Raw genomic sequence first — 22858 nt, 5'->3', positions numbered from 1 at the left:
ACAGCCTTTAGTGATTCACAATGTGCTTTAATATAAAATAATTTTCAGACCAGTTCAATTACAATAAAGCAAAATACTGTGTGTGCAATAAATCAACATAACAGCCTCTTAAAATACTAAACTAATGCCAGGTGAGTTTCATTTAAAACTAAGATCTAATGTGCAGACTGGTGAAAATGCGACAAAATATCAATTTTATGTTGTTTTGCCTCTGATCTCTGAAAGCGAGTGTAAAAAGAGACAGGTGATCTATCCTCTAACAATAAGATAAACTGCTTGCCACAAAAACTCTGTCTATTGCAATAAAAAGAAAACTTCAAACTAAATTTGAGCTGTTAAAATCTTCACACTTAATACATTCACATACATTTTTTTAGTGTCAGCTGATCTCTTATCTGATACAATTTCTTCTTGAACTCATGTATACAACAATGTTTCCAAGTTAATATAGCATTAAACATTCCAACAGCACACACAAAGGAACTTCTCGGGGTATTGGTAGTTGTGTGTAAGCTAGGTGCTGGTGCTTCGTGTTTCATTGCTTGTCTTAGTAACTGCAGTTTTAGCCTTTCTCAGTGACATCATAAACCACAGGAAGATGAAGAAACCTGCATGGAACAAGCATGAGAGAGGGAGAGAAGTAAATGTTTAGACTGTGTACAGGAGATGCAATGAGTACGCACATTTGAAAATGAAAGTAGTAATTCATCTGTGTGTCAGAATCTGCAGGATGTGCAGATTGTAAGTTGTGAAGGACCAAAACGCAGACGCTTGGAGACAGATTGATTGAAACTTAAAGTAAGTCATTCATTTAATAGAATAGTTTAATAGAATAGAATAGAATTCTATTAAACGTCATTACGTCAAAAGCAAGATGGCGCCGGTGTGCATGGCTGACCGTCTTCGACCACGTCTCCGCCTTGGCGTTGTACTTCTCGTTGTTTTATCTTTGGTTTTATGTTCTCTAGGTGATTGTACGCTCCTGAATCTTCGGTTTTCCTGTTCTCAACGACCTGACTGCCCTGGGACCGCCGGTGCCGCTATCCCCCTGATGCCTGTCTTCCCTACCTATGTGACCTATCCTCCTCTCTCCATGCTCCGTAGGAAACGCCTCAGGAAACGGGGTAGGAGGAGTGGCGTCCGTGTCCGCGTTAAGGCTTATCTCAGAGCCATGGCTATGGACTACCCTTCTACAAGCCGTGAGCTATCCCGTTTCTTCCACTATCTCAGCAGCCGCTTTGCAGCTAGATTGCTAACCCACCGTTGGATTTGCTCAGTCGGCTCTCAAACCTACTCTGCTCGCCCAGTGCCTTACCACTCTGCCCGACCTTGGATAACACCGTCTGGCCGCGGTGTTCAACATAACAACCTGTGTTCCTTGCGACGGGCTACTTCTAAGGTCCTGGCCCCCCGGACTCGGTTGGCCTTATTTAATGTTAGGTCTCTTTCAAATAAGGCCTTCCTCCTAAATGACTTTTTTCTCACCTCGGGACTGGATGTCCTATTCCTAACGGAGACCTGGACTTCTCCGGGTGAGTTTATCTCCTTCTCTGAGCTTCTACCTCCTGACTGTGCCTTCTTTAGCTCACCTAGGCTAACTGGTAGAGGTGGTGGCTTAGCCTTGGTTTTCAAAAATAAACATGATGCACGGCTGCTATCCTCTCCAACCTATTCCAGTTTTGAAGTTCAGCTATTGGAACTGACTGGCTCTCGGACCACTTTGTGTGTCGTGGTTTATCGTCCGCCTAAATACCATTTGCATTAAGGAAATTAGGAATACTGGTCTCTCTGATCATTCCCCGGTCATCTTCGATGTAGACCTGGGTGATACTGGACAATACCTAAACTCTCCTTTTTATCCTACGCGTACTATTAATGCCGATACTGTGGTCAATTTTACTACGTCTTTTGTTAACTCCCCGCTTAGTATGCTGGATTGTTCTACCCCACTCACACTTGAGAACTCTACAAATACTCTTTTAAACACCTGTTCCTCGATTCTTAACATTGTTGCACCTATCAAAATGAAACGCCCTCGTACTTACTCACAATGCTGGTTAAATGATTCTGTTCGCGCTCTACGACGTATATGTCGGCATGATGAGAGGAAATGGAGGAGTGATAGACTTCAGTCTTCTTATGATATTTTGCGTATTAGCCGCTCGAAGTTCCAAACTGCTGCCAGAACGGCTAAAGCGGCGTTTCTCTCTAAAATTATTTCAACTAATGGTGATAATCCACGTATTCTATTTAAAATCTTTAACTCTGTGGTGAACCCCCGTCCCTCTATGCCACTGCTGTCTTCCCCGGGTCTTTGTGGAAAATTCTCAAACTATTTTTTAGATAAAGTTTTATCCCTTAGATCTACTCTTCCTCTGGTGACTGATTGTATGTCTACCCCTGATTTTTCGGCCACTTTTTATCAATTTGAACCCGTTTCCCTCTCCACTCTGAAGCGTCTAATTGATAAGTTGAACAATACTAACTGTGTACATGATGCTCTCCCATCCCGTATTGTCAAGGATTGTTTCAGTGTAATTGGACCTTGTTTATTGTCCATATTGAACTTCTCCTTGCTCTCTGGCTATGTACCTTCAGCTCTCAAGCATGCCATAATCCAACCTGTTCTAAAAAAAAGTAACCTTGAGCTTAGTGATTTTGCCAATTTTAGACCAATTTCTAAGCTTCCCTTTCTGGCTAAAATACTTGAGAAGGTGGTTCTGCTCCAACTGCAGACCTACCTTGATGAGAATAATATAAATGACATGGTTGATCATAATATCCTATTAGCGAGACTAGAGCACACTGTAGGCATTAAGGGCGCTGCCCTGGACTGGTTTAAATCCTATCTCTCCAATCGGCTCTCTACGGTACATCTGGCTACATCCTCTTCTTCGGCTGTACCTGTTTGCTGTGGTGTCCCCCAGGGATCTGTGCTGGGCCCTACCCTCTTCTCATTATACATGCTTCCTTTAAGTGCCATCTTTGAGAAATACCATATTGCTTATCACTATTATGCAGATGATATCCAGCTCTATTTTGAGCTAAACGGCGATCTGGCTCTGTCTCTGAATAACCTCCGAGATTGCATGACTGAGGTCAGGAAGTGGTTGTTGGCGAATACTCTTATCCTTAATGATAAGAAAACTGAGATTATGATTTTTGGTAGTAATGCCCTTCGTGCCAAACTCCGGGATGCCTTTGGTTTTCTTAGTAGCTCTCTCTCTGATACTGTCAGGAATCTGGGTGTCTTTTTTGACAGCTCTTTTTCACTTGACAAACAAGTGTCTGCTGTTGTCAGATCTAGCTTTTACCAGCTTCGCCTTATCTCTAAGGCTAGGCGCTATATCCCGTATAAAGATCTAGAAAAGCTCATCCACGCCTTTGTAACGTCGAGGCTAGACTATTGTAATTCACTCTATTGTGGTCTCCACTCTTCCCTTTTACATAGACTACAGACAGTTCAGAATGCTGCAGCTCGCATTCTAACTAAAACCAGCAAGTTTGCCCACATTACCCCTGTCCTTGCCGATTTGCACTGGTTGCCTGTCAAATATCGTATTCAATTTAAAATTTTGTTGTTTACTTTTAAAATTACTAACAACACTGCACCCAGCTATCTTAAAGATCTTTTAAACCCTTATGCTCCTGCTAGGGCTTTAAGGTCATCGTCACAGTTACTGCTGGCTCAGCCCAGATCTCGACTTAAGACTAGAGGTGATCGATCGTTTGCTTTTGTCGCACCTGTGCTGTGGAACAATCTCCCGATTGGCATCCGGGCATCTGATTCTATTCATTCTTTTAAATCACAGCTTAAAACATATTTTTTTAGACTTGCCTTCTCCACCTTTTAATTGCTGGTTTGTTTGTTTGTTTGGTTTGGTTTGTTTGCTTGGTTGCTGTGACCTATTGACCTCATGTATTTATTCCCTCCTATCTTTCTATTGGTGTCTTTTATTATGGTGCTACAGCTTTTATCTTGCTATTACCCATGTGCTGTAGTCATTCTTATTGGTGGCTTTTATCTGTGAACATAACTCGTTATTTTTATTTTTTCGTTATTAATGTTTGAACCTTTTTATTGTTCTATGTAAAGCACTTTGGTATGCCCAAGGCTTTTAAATGTGCTCTATAAATAAAGATTGTTGTTGTTGTTGTTGTTGTAGAATAGAATAGAATAGAATAGAATAGAATAGAATAGAATAGAATATACCTTCATTGTCATTGTACATGTACAATGCAAAAACACCACAGGCTGACTAACATGAGTACAAAGGGAAACTGAAGTCTACAGATTTAAAAACACACTAACTAGAACATAAAGCCAAGGAGAGATGCAGGAGCAAAGAAAGGAAGAACAAAAACACTGGGAAGCAAGTAACAGAAACAGGTGCTTTTTGAAAAGGATCCATGTAGACAGTGACAATATATATACCGAAGGTTGATTTGAGGAGCGAAGAGAGGTGGGGAGAACAAGACATGGCTGAACAGGATGATCAGACAACACAAGGGAAGTAAAACTCATGACTACAAACAAGGAACACAAACTCTAAAATAAAACAGGAAGTGAGATAACTAACCATGGAAAATACAGAAACATGACTAAACTAAATACAGGGTTCCTGAAATAAAAGGATGAGTACACAGAGGGTGGCAGAAATTAACACAGTAAACACAGGGGACACAAGATAACCATGATGAATACAACACTAGCAACTATAAACAGAAGCATGGGTTTTTCACCATGAGAGAGCTAAATGGATTTATTTTCCATGTATAATAGAAAGTGCTTTCCCTTAAACGTAATATGCTTCTCTCAGAAATGCAGTGCAAACAATATTATACAGTAGACATTTAGAAGCCTATGAATTCTTTAGTCTATTTTTAAAATTTAAAAAACTGTTTAAACACCATGAAACAGTTTCACCCTATTAACAGCAAAGACCTGGAGGACATCTTAGGTCAACTGAACTCCTCTTGCTGTTTAGATGTCCTGCCAACACGTTTCTTTCAAAAAGGTCTCAAAGGCTTTGGAGTCAGACCTGTTACAGCTTGTCCACCTTTCTTTAATGTCAGGTGTCAGGTAAACTGAAAACGGACAATCTTGACAAGACATGAATGAACAACTACAGGCCGATCTCAAATCTCCCATTTTTAAGTAAGATCATTGAAAAAGGAGTTTCTCAAAAGCTCAATTACTTCTTGACACAGAATAACTGATATGATGCCTTCCAGTCATGTTTTAGACAGAACCACAGCACTGAAACCGCTCTGACCAAAGTGTTTAATGACATATGTCTGAATACAGACAGTGGGAAAATGTCAGTCTTTGTTTTGCTGGATCTCAGTGCAGCATTTGATACTGTTGACCACAACATATTACTCAAACGACTGGAGAACTGGGCAGGTCTTTCAGGACTGTACTAAACTGGTTCAAAATATACTTGCAAAACAGGAAATACTTTGTATCAATAGGTAACTTCATATCTGAGCAGACAAGTATCACATGTGGAGTTCCCCAAGGTTCCATCTTGGGACCCCTTCTGTTTAACATCTACATGCTCCCACTGGCACAGATTATAAAGAACAACAAAATAAACTATCATAGCTATGCAGATGACACACAAATATATATCACAATGTCACCAGGAGACCGAGGCCCTGTACAGGCTCTTGGTAAATGCATTGAGGAAATTAATGTCTGGTTGTGCCACAATTTTCTCCAGCTAAACAAAAATAAAACTGAAGTAATAATCTTTGGTGCCAAAGAAAAACAATTACAGGTCACCAGAGAACTTCAATCTATACATCTAAAAACCACAAACCAGGCGAGAAATTTAGGTGTAGTGATGGATGCAGACCTAAACTTAGAAAAACACATTAAGACAATAACAAAGTCAGCTTACTACCACCTCAAGAATATTTAATGTCTCTGTAAAGCACTTTGAATCACCTTGTTGTTGAATTGTGCTATATAAATAAACTTGCCTTGCCTTAACATAAAAATGGTTATACAGACCTTGCAGTGAGTTCAGGATGCAGAAGAGGTAGATGCCAGGAGTGGTCAGGTATCCAAAAGAGAAGAAGACCAGGCCCCAGGTAATGCCGAGCAGAGTCATGACTCCCAGCAGGGTACAAATGTCTTTCTTGGCTCTGTCACGGTTACTCTGCCCAAACTGATTTGCCAAATATAGAATGACACAGGAGATTATATACAATCTCACACAGTAAGACAAATGTGTTTAAATAGTCAATACTAAAGTATGTTTTTTTTTTGTTTGTTTGTTTTTAGATAAATGACTACAAAATACAATACAGTGCTGAAAAGATTTAAAGGAACACTTTAAAAACACAACAGATCTCATTGCAAAAAAATGAGATGTTGGATGGTGTCTTTAAGGATCTCCTCACAGATCTGGACCAGTGCATCACTGAGCTTCTGGACAGTTAAGCTGTAACCTGGCACCATCAGATGGACCAAAACATAATGTCCCAGAGGTGTTCTATTGAATTTAGGTCAGATAGGTGTGGGGGCAGTTAATGGTATCAGGTCTTTCTTCCTTCAGGAGCTGCCAAATGAGTCTTTGAATTGTCATGCACCAGGAGGAACCAAGAAACCACTGATCCAATTTAGGGTCTGACAATGGATCAAGGATATCCTGATATCTAATGGCATCCATACCTCTCGCTGTTTATTTCATTAACGTCAAATCAGCTGAGGCTGATTAACACTCCCTCTGCTACTTAACTGACCAGATCAGTATCCCAGAAGTTTACTTCATCAAGTTGGCTTAATGCTACACTCTGAATAAAAAGTGTTCCTTTATTTTTTTCTGAGAATTTACTTGGTCTTAAAAGCTAACAGACAACCCATCCCACAGTTCATCCTTTAAAAGGAACGACTAATGTAAAATAAAAATTAACAATAGTGATGACTAGAGTTAGCCTTTATTTTTCTTGTTATATAAAACTACCAGTTGTTTATAAGACTAATTCATTATTGTTATTTGTAAGCTTTCATAGGACATGTTGACAATAGCAACACAAAACTGCCCAGTACCTCTGTGGTTTTGCGTAGAGTCCAAACTCGTCTGATTGTCACCGCAAACATGATCATGTTAAAGAAGAACACCAAGATGAATGGTCCCAGTGTAGTCCCCATCTTGACCTTGTCATTGGTTATATAGCATCTAAAAGAAAGGGAGTTCAGATGACCCATGTTTCAGTTAAGAAGTACTTTCTGTAATAGAAATCTTATTGCAGGCGTATTGATGCATGCCCAATCATCCAGGATGGGAAATCGCCCCAAAAGCTTGATTCTGTTCATATGGACGTAGTGTTTTCATTGCAAGAAACTTTTCGTCACTCATCCAAGTGACTTCTTCAGTCTCAGCTGACTGCAGGTTTCCCCAGCCTTTCCCACATTTGAATGAGTGATGAAACGTTTCTCCTACTGAAAACATTACATCCAGATGAACAGAATTAACTTTTTTGGGGGTGGGTATAACGGATAATTTAGATGCATGTGGTGAAATATACCAGAGACTTCTCCATATAGGCAAATAAGTGTTTGGTAAAATTGAGTTTGATTCCTATCCTTTGTATGACACTTTTCCCTCTACACTGTACATGCGTACACCAACAGTTAATAAATAAATATGAATTGTTATTTTAAATTTTCTTTATTCAATTTTAGATGCTTGGAGATATTTTCCTTACATATCAGTGTTGTTGGATTTAGATGCGTCCAGAGAGACAGGACTGTAAAAGCCTCTGTCTATGATCACCACCACTGACACAATGACTGCAGGAACACCTGAAAAACAAGAACTGTTATTTAGATGATGATGATGATGATGATAAACAGCTTCATGCCTAAATTATTCCACTCACCCCATCCCACCACACTGAGTTTGAGCAGGTATCTCTTGATGTAGATGTTGAAGACTTTGACTAAGAGAAGGTAGAGATGAAATCCCTCCAAAGCCATCCAGCTGAAAGTAGTCAGCAGGGAGTAGTGAAGGGCAAGAGCCATGTATAAACAGACCCCAGTGGAGGACACTGCTGCCACCCTGGAACTTAGCAGGAAGTGCAGGTTGAGGAGGATCAGGGCAATCACGAGGTTGATGTGGACCTTCATAGAAACATCTTCTCTGACCTTTCTGGCAAATGCAGATGTGATTCATGGTAAGTCACATCTTTTTTAGTATTATTCTGTTTGGAATACAATTAGACCAAATCTACATGTATGATGTGATAAGGAACAAAGATTAAAACAAAGAAAAAAGACAAAAAGGTTATTAATTGACTGTGGTGTTAAAAAAGTCAGGACTGGAAGGCGATAGTACATGCTGAATAGTCAATGGGATAGGAGGAGTCTAATGACAAAAGCAGAGACAGAAAGGATGAAGAATGTCATTAAATTAATTACCTATTTGTGATGAAGAGCAAAACAGTGATGACCAGGGCAAAAAGAGAGAGACTGCAGCCAATCAGAGTGATGTATGTTAAAATCTCCTGGTCTTTAGGTGAGAGGGACCCAGTGCCATTTGTATCAGAGCCAGAAACAGGCAGCTGTGCAGAAAATACACACTCACTTTATTTTGCAGCATTTTGATTGTGAGAAGTAGTCAGTGAGTAGAAATTAAACATAAGACACGCAAACAGTGAAGCAGTAAAGTCAATAAAAAATAAGCAACAGGAATAGAGGAGGTGTATGCAAGAGTACAGTTCGATACAATAAAATAAGCCGGAGACAGACACGTGATTGGGGAAATACAGTCTTGTTTGTCCAGTTTTAGTATTTCTTTTCTTCATCATTCAAGTCTTTGGCTATATCAAATTAAAATCACAACACCCTGAACACGGTTTTTATTTCAGAAAGTTTTCAGTAAATTAGGTGTTGTAAAACAAAGATGTAGATGAGGAAAAGTAAGTCACAGATAAGATAATCAATGACAAATCAATGAGCCAATGAACTGTGCGTGAGAACAGATGATACTAACAAAAGAATGAAGATTGTAGTCATGGTGTAAAGGGAGCATTTGTAACAGAAAAAGATTACTTTTGTTCACATTGGGCCATCTAGTGATAGTATCAGGAATCACACGACGTAGGCAGGGCACACCCAGTGCAGCTACACTCTTAATAACACACTATAGTTGAGGAAACATTTTGGCAAGAGATGAGTGTTGTACGTTGTACAGTATAAATGAATCTTTTTTGTTTTAACATATATTAAACATACTGTAAAGTCAGTACTATGAAAGTCTTGAGTCACACCTCATGTCTTTATATTTAGCTTCTAATTCTTCAGAAAAGGCTGATGCACATTAAATTACATAAGAACTGTACTGAAAATCACTGGTAACATGCCTGATGGAGGAATGACATTTTTTGGTTCACATTTTTTTATATGGAGTAGGTCAGGAGAGAGATACAACAGTGAGTGTCTGCAGCTGTCTGTAGAACACAGCGGGGGCTCTGTTATGTTTACACAGTGGTGTTGAAAATCTTATCAAAGTTGATGTAATTATGAACACAGTAAAGGTACTGTCAGATTTTGTTTGTCCATGCAATACTATGTGTTGACAGTTTCAGCATTAAAATGATTCCAAAGATACTATTACTACAGTTAAAGAGTAGAAGAGAAGAAAAAACCACAACATTATTGAAGCGTTATTATCCAATCATCCTGACAGAGAGTGGAGCAAGAGGCAGACAACATCCAAAAAGAGCTTTGAATGTCCTTCAAGAAGTTATTCTTCAAAAATTTGACAACTGCTTAAAGGAATTACAATAGAAAGTTTGACTATGTGAGTTAAGGCTGAAGTTGGCCATTACACACAACAACTTTTTACCAAAGCATCAGAACCAGATAGCTAAACTGTGTCCAACTCAGCGTGAAATTGTTGGATTGTTAGCAACACACCTGCTAAAAGAGATTTCCCATTTTATTACTGAGGTGTTTGTCTATATTTTGTTGATCGAGTTTCCCTCAAGTCTAAAGACATGTAAGTCCTGAAATTCCACTTTTTTAGAATGAAAAATTGTCCCTCCTACCAGGAGCACAGCAAAGTATGTGAGATGGTCACAGGAACAGGTGACATTATTCTGACCACGAGTCCATAGAGTAATGCATCCATCCTCACTAAAAGCTGATACATCAAAAATAGAGATCAGTGATACATAAGATGTTTTTATATCCAAGTCAGATCAGATCAGCTTTGTGATCTTAAGACAAAACACAAACAACAATGACTGAAGGTTATTTAAAAAAATATTAATGTTTTACATTATTCTTGGCAGATGTGATGCTTGGTTACTCACTGTTTGGTGAGAAGTTAATGAACTGACACGAGGGTTTTTGGGTGTCCTGTGACACAGAAATATTGCATGTTTAAATACTATATATGCCTAACTTTTTTTTTTATTAACTTTTGCTAAACAAAAGATAAAATATATTTAATAATATAATATTGTAAAAGGCACATCTGCAGTAAATGACAACATTAAGTACATTTATTTCCTTGGTTAGGTTTATGGTGATGTTGACACGCTGCTGTAGTCCTGATATCCTCTTGCGCTGCACACTCAGGCCAAACAGTCTTCTGTCATAAACGTCAGTCTACAATAAAACACACATTCCTCAGTTTGTTTTTTGAGAAAATATTTATTTAAGATTTGTTGTCTATTATGAAATAATTTTAATGTAATTTACATTTTATTAAAAGGTTGTAGTGATTTTTCCCTGGTGTACCAACTTTTCTACATAAAAATATACATAGAAGTGTCTTTAATATATACCACATTTATATTTTGTGCATTATTGCTAAAGACCTTCAGCACATTTGCGTTTAAATATATAACTCATCCTCTTCCTGTTTGAAAGTTGAACAAATTGATTAACTCTTACTGATTAGAGCAGTTCCCATAGCTGTCTTTTAATGTATAAAATTAAACTAATTTAATGTAAATAAATAAATGACTAACAATATTTCACTTATTGTTCCTGTGGCAAAACATTCTTTTATGTTTAAAATATGAAGACATTAAACCATAAAGAACAATGTTAAGTCCAAACTTATTGCTCCTTCATGAGACACATCCAATCCATTTATTAAATCATGGAGGCAATAACGTACTGGACACAAAGTTATTTGTACATTGTTACATGTGTTGGAGCTTTCATGTACTGCATATATGAATTAATATTTGTAGCTTGGGAGAAATGCTATTATATGGCATAAAGGTATTTTGAATACACAGCAGGGTAAATAATCATTGCAGTTTTAAAACTGTTTCTCCACATGAAGATATCTGTGCGAGTTAACTCAAAATAAATTGCTATATTTTTGTCACTAGTTTGATGTGCAGAGGCACGGCAGGTTCCAAATAAATCTTTATAAAATCTACACATCTGTCTTCCTGACATGAACATAAAAGCAATCACTTTACTGTTCTGCCAGCAACTCTATCCGATAATTATCATATATTTCCAAATGAAGCTGAGGCTGAAGCACTTTTGGTGTATAAGCAGCTAATTTTAAACAATTGACATGTAATGTGTGTAGAATTGATTTTATTACAATGCAGTGTTTTACTACAAAAAACTATGAGACCTTGGGGCCTTTATGTGGATGTTACTTTAGCTATTCTAGTTTCCTAGAGGTCTGCACTAAGTAAAAAATCTATTATTTGTCTCCTGCTTTACTTCTCTAAAGTCAAGGGTCAATTATGTATATATGCTTATATTTTTGTTTGTTTGTTTTTAAATAATGTGACTTGAGCTGAATGGTGGCAGGTTTGAGTGCTCAGATGAAGGTCTGTTATCAAGATAGTGAGACAAAAGTTTCTTAATAATAAATAATGTTAAATGACTGGAAGATAAAATAAATATGGACCAAATGTTTGCTTATGTAAAAAGATTTTTTTTAGTAATGTTACTTGGCTAAAACAAGCTAAATCAACAAACGATTGTAGTTTAATTTACAGTGTAAAATCTATGTCTGTATAAAATTCAAGATTTTGTATAACAGAGTTTAATTTCTGACCTGGTATGTTTCTGGCCACTTAATCATGCAGAACACAATCTTGTTGTTTGGTCCAGCTTGCAGTTCACTCGGCAGCTGAACTCTCACTCTGCTGCTGGGAGGAGACTGGCCTGGTTGTACCTGCATATGCATCAACGTGCCAAAAACAGGAAGATGATGTGAATAACAGTAACATTATTCTCAACTTAGCATATATCTAAACATGCATTATAAATTTAATGGAAATCCAAAACTGCTCTTCAGCCATTTTAGTCCAAATGATCTCAAATTGCTGGAACTTGAGGAAAGTCATTAAGGTTCACAGACTCCGAAATGCAAAGCAGCAGGAAAGTTTAATCTACAGTATAAAGAACATGTTCAGATATTTCATAGCTAAAGCAATATCAAACAAGCTGTTTTGTGGCTTAGGGAAAATAAGGACAAAAGTAACTAAAAATACATGCACATTTGGACATCAATAGGATATAAACAATCTCAACCATTCCCAGCAGTTTTCAAGACCAAAACTTTAAACAAAACAGATATTGCCAGTTTTGCTGCTAAAAACTGTGAACAGCTTAAAATATCATTGTCACATTACACTATGAAATAATTTTTTAAACACCTGATTATCGCTGGCATAAATGTCGAGGCCTCTAAAGGTACGATTGGGTTTATACTGTAGGGCAACAACAGTGTCAGAAATAATTGATGAACTGGCCCCGCTTATTTCTTCTTCCTCTAGAATCTCTTGCAGCTCCTTAATGGCACTTGTTGAAAAGGATAAGAAAAAAAATCAGAATGCCACATTCTGATTAAAAATCTTACATTAATTACACACCACAGACCAAAGATGTCAAAGTCAAGGCCAGCAGGTCAAATCCCGGAAAATAGATTTAAAGTTTGGCAACATGGTGTATTTTACAAAGATGCAGAAACTAAGTCAGAGAAAAGAGTTTGTGAGCAGAATGAGGAAATCTGCCAATTGCAGACTTGCATGATCACTGATGTGCTGATGCAGTGAAGGAGTTTCAAGTAAAGCTGCACTTATGAGTGCACACTGTGCTTTGGAAAGTAAACCAGAAAAAGAAAATAAATTTCAAGCTGCATCACAACCCATTTGCTGCTGACGACGGAACTGCATTTTTACAGGTTCAAATGGAGCTGATACAGTGGCAGTATAACGGGACAATAGTGACCTGTTTTTATTTTCATTTTTGGAGCACCTTCATATTTTAAATTTTTATACATTTGACAGGATGTATTTTTTAGTTATTTCAGTCATTTTCTAAGAAAGAATATTGTATCCTGTCCTGTTTTTGTTCATATTTATGTTAGAAAAAACTTTCAGTTTTAATCTCTTCAGTAAATCCTGTTTGCCTGCGAACTAAAGTGTGCTTTGGGTTTTGGCCCCTTGTCTGATTGAGTTTGACACCCCTGCCATAAACCATCTGAAACACATTACCATCTCAACCCTTTTGATTTTGCTCCATATTTAATCTAACAGTTTTTCAAAATAGAAAACTCAAAAAAAGTTATTTAGAAGGAAAGTGTTTACTTGACAGCGTCATCACAGCTTCCGGTTTTAAAAATGTTGGCTAAAACTTCCTTACAGCATCTGCCTGTAATAATAAATAAATTAATTAATTAATCATATACACATTTTTACAACATTGAGTTAATTAAAGGTTCTACAGAATGTTTCACATGGAAACATGAGCCTTAAATATTAATAGTAAAGCATCTTACCGTTGCACTGGCCCCTGCAGGAAAACTGACCTGATGAACCTTTCCTTTTACAGACTGGTGGTGAACTACGACATGCAGGAGGTTGGTGTGACAGGAAAAACACCAGCCAAAAGAGAAGCCACCACTTCATGCTGCGAAGTGCAGAGAATTAATTTAAAACAGTATCTGTGCTTTACAAACAATAATAGGCTTAGGTTATGGAAGAAGTTCACCCTCCGTCAAAGCAAATACTGCCTGATGAGATTAAGGTGTTATTAAGAAGCACTAAAACATAAGACTTTTGAATTTAAGAGACACATTTTTGTGAAATCTGTGGGTTCTAACAACTGTCTAAAGTCTACGAGGACACAGATAATTTTCTTCGGAAAAATACTTAACAGCACTGATGGAGAAACATCACCAACAATTATCATTATTATTATTATTATTATTATTATTATTATTATTATTATTATTTGACTGCTTGCTTTAGGGTTTGGCACACTGCATTCTCCTTTCTCACACCAACCGTCTGCATGTCCTCCTGTACTACATAGTTCTACATATCAAAACAGCACTTTTAACAGCATTGTACTTTATGTCATATTGCACACCATATTCAGTACAGACATTGAGAAGATCCTGTAACCCAGCACTGCTTGGACTAAAAACAACCAGGTCATCTGCATACATAAGATGATTTATCAATGTTTTACCTAATATACACCCAGTGTTACAGGCTCTCAGCTGTATGGACAAATCATCAACATATAGAATAAATAAATTGGGGATAAAATCCCACCCTGTCTAACACCATTGCTGACACCAAAGGGGGCAGAAATACTGCTTCCCCATTTAACCTGCATGTTCTGATGAGCGTACGAGTAAGAGAGAATCCTCACGATGTATTGAGGAACTCCCCATCTCTTCAGTTTATCAAAAGGTTTTCTGTGGTTCACTCGATCAAAAGCCTTAGAGGCATCAATGAAACACATGAGGACAGATGAATTTTTAGCCCTATACAAACTGACTATTTCCTTGAGTGCATATATGCACATGTCAGTGTCGTGCTTTGGTTTGAAGCCAAACAGATTAAACAGAGAAGAGATGAACACACTAATTCTGTCAAACAAGATTCTTTCTAACACCTTAGATAAAATACTGGCAAGTATCGGCCTATAATTATCCAAACAGCTCACTTTTGCAGCTTTGTCCTTCATAACTGGTACCAGTAAAATACACAGCATTAAGTCTGGTAATATGCCATGAATCATAAACCCAGTGAAACAGAGTGCTAGAAGAGGAGCTAGCCTTAAACTAGCATGTTTTAAATGTTCTGCAGTGATGTGATCCAAATCAGAAGCTTTGTTATCAGATAACCTATGAATGGCTTCATATACTTCATGTGTCCTTACACTTATTGTGTCATTACTCATGTCAAAATTGTCCTCGTATGGTTCACTTTTTATACAGTTAAACAACGCACTGTAATGCTGTCTCCATAATGCTGCAATGTTATCTGCCCCCCCCCAGAAACACCTTCAACAGTTGATGGTAGAGATGGTTTACAGTTATTGAGAGCTTTCACCTCTTTCCAAAAATCTGTCATATAATTACACAGCATTTTCCTGGACAAAGAATCTGCCAGCAGCTTTTCTTTGTGCAGGATGTCAGCAGTTTCACAAGCTATCATGGTTGATGTCCATCCCCTATACACTGACACTATACTGTTTATACTGTCTTTACAATTGACAGCAACCTGCAGTTTATCAAGCGTCACTGAGCAGTGCTTATCTTTAAATCTGACCTGTCTTTTCCCTCTCCTGTCCTGTCTTTCTACAACTTTCTGGATCTCTGAATGAATTAAACTCGCACTCTTTTCTCTCTCCATGAAATACAGCAGCTTTACCTTTATCTAGCAACACACTGTGTAACAGAATCTTCTTCTGTATCTCCAGCTAGATTCTTAAGTACCACAACCAAAACTTGCGGACACCTGAACTCCTTCCAGCCCACTTTAACTCCCGAGTATAAACGCTAGAGAGCAGTGGTGTCAAACTTAATTTACATTGATCTTAAGTGGGTGGGCAGGACCAGTGAAAGGTGGAGTTGCAACTAACCAAATACCCTTTAAACATCATTTCAAGAGATTAAGAACAGTTTTCTCTTGTTCCTCTTCTTTTTAGTGAAGGCCTCAGTTGTAATTTCTGTCTTGTAATTGTTATCTGTTGTTGCATTAAGATTGTTTAGAGTTAACTCAAAACATGTGTGTTATCATCACATGCACTCATACTTGACTACTGAACCTAGAGTGAGGTGTACTTACTCAAGAGCGGGTTACATTTCGCCTGTCCATAATAATTCAAATGAAAAATTATTACCAAAATATACACTAGTCAAATCAAAATATGGGTAAAGTAGTAGAAAATTGACAAACTAACCTTTGTTAGATTAACCCTTGATAAAGTTTTCCCAAATATGGTAAATTCAATTCAATTCTATTTATAGAGATAAGAGATAAGATAAGATAGAACTTTATTAATCCCTCGGGTGGGTTCCTCTGGGAAATTCGGTTTCCAAAAGCACTGCACCGACAGAAGTTACAGTTACAGAATGTTATATATATATATATATATATATATATATATATATATATATATATATATATATATATATACACACACATATATATAAATACAGAGACAAATATAAATAAAATATACGAAGGGGATAAATAGAATAAATAGGAATAAAAAATATATATATACAGCGCCAAATCACAACAAAAGTCGCCTCAAGGCGCTTTATATTGTTCAGTATGTCCTATAATAATAGATACAGAGAAAAACCCAACAATCATATGACCCCCTATGAGCAAGCACTTTGGCAACAGTGGGAAGGAAAAACTCCCTTTTAACAGGAAGAAACCTCCGGCAGAACCAGGCTCAGGGAGGGGCGGGGCCATCTGCTGGGACCGGAGAAGGAAGACAGGATAAAGAGAGACAGAGGTTAATAACAGATATGATTCAATGCAGAGAGGTCTGTTAATACATAGTGAGTGAGAAAGGTGACTGGAAAGGAAAAACTCAATGCATCATGGGAATCCCCTGGCAGCCTACGTCTATTGCAGCATGACTAAGGGAGGATTCAGGGTCACCTGATCCAGCCCTAACTATATGCTTTAGCAAAAAGGAAAGTTTGAAGCCTAATCTTGAAAGTAGAGATAGTGTCTGTCTCCCGAATCCAAACTGGAAGCTGGTTCCACAGAAGAGGGGCCTGAAAACTGAAGGCTCAACAGGAAGGAACAACAAGTAAGCCTGCAGTGTGAGAGCGAAGTGCTCTAATAGGGTGATATGGTACTACAAGGTCATTAAGATAAGATGGGGCCTGATTATTTAAGACCTTGTATGTGAGGAGCAGGATTTTGAATTCAATTCTGGATTTAACAGGAAGCCAATGAAGGGAAGCCAAAACAGGAGAAATCTGCTCTCTCTTTCTAGTCCCTGTCAGGACTCTTACTGCAGCATTTTGGATTAGCTGAAGGCTTTTCAGAAAGTTTTTAGGACATCCTGATAATAATGAAAAACAGTAGTCCAGCCTGGAAGTAAAAAATGCGTGAACTAGTTTGGACTGGTTCTTGTATAGCGCTTTTTTACTCTCCCGGAGTACTCAAAGTGCTCTATACAACACGCCACATTCACCCCATACACACCCATTCACACAAGCACTGTTTTATGGTGAGTGCTTTCTAACTATCATTCATCCGCATTCATACTCCAATGGATGCATCAGAGAGCAAGTTGGGGTTAGTATCTTGCCCAAGGATATTTGGCATGCAAACAGGGGTAGCCAGGGATAGAACCGCCAACCAACCAGCAGCTGACCTGCTCTACCTCCTGAGCTACAGCCACCCCAAAGATGTTTCCTGCCACTTTTTATTACAATGATTTGGATTTAAGGAGTCTCCTTCTTTATAATTTTGATTTGAATATCAAAGGTGAAATATTATCCTGGATAACCTGTTAGTCTAGACAGCTTTGTCTTTTTGTATATTGCATGTCAGGCATCAGCAGAACTGTTGACTGAAAAAATGTAAAAGCAGAACTTCAGAACCTGAAGCACCGGTCAGGAGGGGAAGGATTAGATTTTATTTCAGCTTTGAGAATTAAACTTCTCATGTATTTCTTCCTTTACACAAGCTGACCCCAGAATATGACCTCAGCACCACCCAGTGACAACAGACAAATAATCGTATATACCCACTCTTCATGCTGAATAGACTTTTATTTTAATATTGTAGCGTAAACGCGTTGCTGATTTTGGCATAATAACTAGTTACCGTGCTCGTTACCACAATAATAATGTAGTTACTGTAACGCGTTCGTTAATAACGCGTTAGTCCCTACACTGCCTACAGCGTAGGAAGGAGTGCTACTGCAGGTCATTCTTACCAGCAGCTGTTGCTGGCATGAATGGTTGTTTATGTATATAGGACCACTTTGTGTCTTCCTTCTATATTTCATATTCCTCTTGCTATAAGAGCTGTGTAACACCCAAATTTCTCATTAGTAGGATAATAAAGGTTTTCTATGCTATTCTATTCTATTGTAACTGAATCTCTCAGGCCTGAATGTGAAAAAAAGGAAGAAAACAACAACAAAAAAACGGGACAGTCTGGGCAATGAGCTGCGAGAGCTTTTTCTGGTAGAGTCATGCTGACAGATTTCAAATTATTAAGTATGTAACTTCCTTACACTGACAGAAAAGGGAGTGTTACTGGTCTGACCCATCAAATGAGTTTGACGCCACTGATCTATACTTCCCGTTTCCACAAAAAGCGAGGAAATGGGTCACATTCAAAGGTGTAAGATGTGTTATAATATTTACATATTAAATTGTATTTATATTTGTATTTATATTTACATTATTTGCTGCTTTATATACATATTGCTATATGACCATGTTTAACAGCAGACACGAGTTATCAAAGTTACTGTTATTAATTGGTAATCAAAAACAAATTTCTATATTGTAACAGAGTTCAAATTAATTTTATTGGAAACACACGAGGCCATATTAGCTTCAAAGATTAGAAAAGGCGGGGTGTCCAAGACTGAACCCATCTAGGGCAAAGGCCGTTAGGCCAATTATATTAATACTAATTCTACACCTTATACTACAACTGCTACACCACTAATAATGATAATATTAGCAATGGGATGCCTGATGTGAAGTAACACTTAAATAAAACCACTTAAAAAAAAACTATCAAATCCACTTTTTATTAAATGTAATATTCTTAAATTTAAGAATTTGGCTAAACTCAGAACTGCACAATCAATGTACAAAGCAGAAAAAAAATCTTTGCCTCACAATATTCAGAACTTGTTCCAAATAAGGCCAAATACTAATAACCCAAGAGGAATCTTTATGTTCAGCAAGCCAGTGGTAAGGACAAATGTAAAATATCACAGACTTAGTGTGTGGAACACCTGTACAGATGAAGTTAATGATCATCAATACAAAAATTTGCACGAATATTTAAAAACAATAAATTGCAAGAATATAAGAAATTTTCCTCTCAGGGATTGAGCTGTCTCATTGTATTCTATTGAAGACTTGTCCTCATTTTGATGTATCGACTATATTATGTCAAATTCTGAATACTGACTTGTAAATAATGGAATTTGAAATAAGGGGGCAGGAACAGAAAAAGTGTATACTTCATCCTACTCTTTTTTGAGGATAAACATTTCGTAGACAGTTTTCTCTTCTTATTTGAGTTATATTTACATGTTCAAAATATATTATTCTAATTATCTTACAGCAATATATGTGTAATAAAATAAATAACACAACATTTACGCACAAGGAACAGTTTGTTTAAAAAAGTACACATGGCTTAAACCCCTCCAAAAACCACAGAGATAGGCATTCACAAAATTTAAATCTTTACACATTAGAATAATAATTTTTTATTCAGAGTTTCAAAAATCTACAATATTATAGCTGTAATATTAGCATTTATTCAGAGAGACGAAGTAAATCTCTAACATAAATACAGCCAAACAGCCTACCTTTGCATGTTGCTCAGTCCCTGTTAAAATGATTTTATGCGAAATGAGAATTCGGAGCCCACCTGATGTGACAAAAAGGCAAATGAGTAACCCTGAAGAGGTTTATAGGAAGTTGTTGACATGTAAATTATTTTTTGAATAAAAAAGAGGAAGCATAAGCTGACATAAACCTAAAAATACATATATATCTTCTTCTGATAGGTTTGTAGCTTGAACCCATCCGCTGGAACGTTGAAGACAATATAATTACACTGCTAAGCAAGACACAAATAGGTAAAGTTCTTCATGTTACTCGTGCACGGGAGAGACCGGACAGAGCGCCGTCCCTTCGCTTGACCCCAGTTGCTCTCGTCCGTCCTCCCATACACTGTCCTTTTATTGAGGTTACATGAATATGCATAGGTTCATTAACATACGACGTCTACATACAAACAAAGAGTACCTTGCCTGTGTGTGTGTGTGTGTGTGTGTGTGTGTGTGTGTGTGTGTGTGTGTGTGTGTGTGTGTGTGTGTGTGTTGCTGATCAAAGGGTCAAACATTTCTAAGCATAAATAACAATCAACAATACAAACTCTAACATCTTCCACTGGGTGTACAGCAAATACAGGCTAACATTAAACTACTGAAAAATATTACACTGAGTTCTAGACACTGTTCTGTTCACACATTAAGCACTAAGTTATCCTTTTATAAACTAGTTTATCCTGAATTTTAAAGAAATTTGTCATTAGAGGCTAAATTGTGGTATGTCACTGCTATGACCAACAGATAGAAGGGGCTTGAGCACTTTTCTCTGGGATGCGCCAAGTGCCCTTTTCTTGAGGCATTTTTTTTATGTGTGTTTTTTTAAGGAGTCCTGCCTGTGCCTGCCTATCTCATTTAACTATTAATCACAATGTTTTGGTTCTGTGTCATTTTTCCATCATTATTTAATTTTGGATTAGGTGTAAGAGTTGTTAAGTGTGGATAATTAAATAATAGATTGACGCAATAGCAAATTGTGCCTTGTTCTTAGATGGATAGCAAGTGGAGAATGATAGATAGAAGGAGAAAGAGATGCAAAGAGTGAGTCACAGGTAGAGCCTAGTTTATGTCTCACAGTTTTTTTAATCTGTTGCCTAATCTGTTTCCAAGTGCTGACATCAATCTTTGCATTTTATTGTTATCTCATAACACTTTAACCCTTTAAGACCTACTATAGAACCAAGGCCGCCAGAGCTTACTTTATATCTTTACATGCTGTAGTGCCATTTTTGGGAGCATTTCAAGTTGCTACACAGCAATACAACTGTTATAGCCCATATTTTAATAATATGTATGCATTAAGTCCATAGTAACGACATAAATTGCAAAAAAGTGCAATAAACTACAAAAGAATTGAAAATCGTTTTTGTTTGATGCATGATGCAAATTTGCAAAGAAAACAGCATGTGCATGAAAATAAACTATTTTAAGCAGTGCAATTTGAGTTCTAAGCATCCCAGCAACTATTCAGAAAAGCATAAAGTCAAACATCACTTATAAAAACACCAGTATGGACTTTTAAGGCCTACAAGTAAAAAACTACATTTCTGCGAAAATGACGTCACTTCCGGTTTCGGGCAGGTAATGGCGGACATGCGATCGTTGGCGCTGATGTGTTTCAATGTGGGAAGTGTTACGAACAGCTGATCGGATCAGCAAAGCGTGTTTCTTGAATATTATGTTTTTGTTGCTGCAAGCGCTTTTTATGCAATATTCGCAAAGCTATATGTGGAAGGAAACCGTGACCTAGGACAAGCTGATGGCATAAGATGTAAGTACAACTCCTCCGGTTTCATATGCAAAAAAAATATTGTGCTAGCTTGCGTGGTTCCGGTTCTAGAGGGATTTAAAAATAGTTACGCAAAACGGAGCGTGCCCGCTCCGACCGGCTTTAAGGGGTTAATAAGCTGCCATCTCTTCAATGGACTTTTCAATGTCCACAGTTTCAGATCAACACAGCCCTGCACTCCAGCACTATCAGCAGCAGGAGCAGCAACAGTGTACCCTATCAGTAGTGCATGGTACAGAAATATTCATTCATTCATAAATATTAGAATAAATAGTTAAATATAGAGATATACTGTAGTTATAAATATACATATAAATGTAAAAGAACAAATATGTTTCCAAATATATGTCATGGTGTAAAAAAGTGACAGGGTGCGTAAAGATGTGATCATGATGTTCATGAAGTGGTTCGAACTTTGCCGCGAGATATGACAGCGATATAAACCCCTCAGACTTCATTCAAAATGTGGGTTTTTGATGGAGAGTTGCGGTTAGTGAGAGTTTGGAGGTTTATGAGAGTGAGGAGAGAAAGTCAGGAGAGAATGGAGCCAGCTAAGAAGAGGAGGATGTCCTCCCCTGTGTGGGAACATTTTGATCTTATATCTCCCAAAAAGGTATGTAAATTTCTACAGAAGATGTATTTTCATAATACTGATGGTGCAATACAATTCATGTTAAGCTGTCTTTACTTTTGTACGAGGTGAAGTGTTTGCTATGTGCCAGGGAGCTGGGATATAACAACAACACCTCATCCATGCTTAGGCACTACAGAGCTTTGCATGAGAATAAGGGGAACACCGATTGTTGAGCAAGACCAGGTGAGCCATCAAATGCCATGATAATATAGCATGCAGTAATGTTACTAAATGATATAACAATATTATACAACTGTAATAAGTTACGTGTATGACATTTATATTTGTGCTTTGTCTTTATTGTCTTTCCTCAGGAGAACAATCTCAAATAGATGAAGACCTGGTTAGCATGGTGATTGAGGACTCCCAGCCATTTAGCATTGTGGAGGACAAAGGATTTAAAAGATTTGTTAAATCATTAAATCCTAGCTATGTTCTCCCCACTAAAAAGGCCATAAAAGCAGTGAAAATTTAGTTTTTACAGAATAAAATGTGAACAGGCAGTGTGTAGCTGTCCATACCTCAACGTTACAAAAGCACAACCACTGTCCACACCCCAACCACACCTCACCTC

General features: G+C 37.6%; 1 protein-coding gene across 1 annotated transcript; it reads right to left on the bottom strand.

Annotated features, from left to right (window-relative positions):
• Positions 1-98: 98 nt before the first annotated feature.
• LOC309715426 (adhesion G-protein coupled receptor G2-like) lies at positions 99-21379 on the bottom strand. Its single transcript, XM_082548546.1, has 15 exons — positions 20008-21379; positions 19838-19899; positions 13782-13912; positions 13591-13654; positions 12658-12802; positions 12054-12173; positions 10520-10627; positions 10330-10375; positions 10063-10157; positions 8432-8574; positions 7894-8162; positions 7720-7816; positions 7061-7190; positions 6020-6176; positions 99-608 (listed from the first exon to the last, which is right to left on the bottom strand). Exons 2-15 carry the CDS (start codon positions 19843-19845, stop codon positions 514-516), a joined length of 1608 nt encoding a protein of 535 aa, XP_082404672.1. The 5' UTR covers positions 19846-19899; positions 20008-21379; the 3' UTR covers positions 99-513.
• Positions 21380-22858: the final 1479 nt, after the last annotated feature.

Source organism: Aulonocara stuartgranti (genome assembly GCF_965226115.1).
Source record: "Aulonocara stuartgranti genome assembly, chromosome: 1".
Lineage (NCBI taxonomy): Eukaryota > Metazoa > Chordata > Actinopteri > Cichliformes > Cichlidae > Aulonocara > Aulonocara stuartgranti.
Note: the sequence above shows the minus strand (reverse complement) of the source record. Positions and strands in the feature narration are given on the sequence as shown.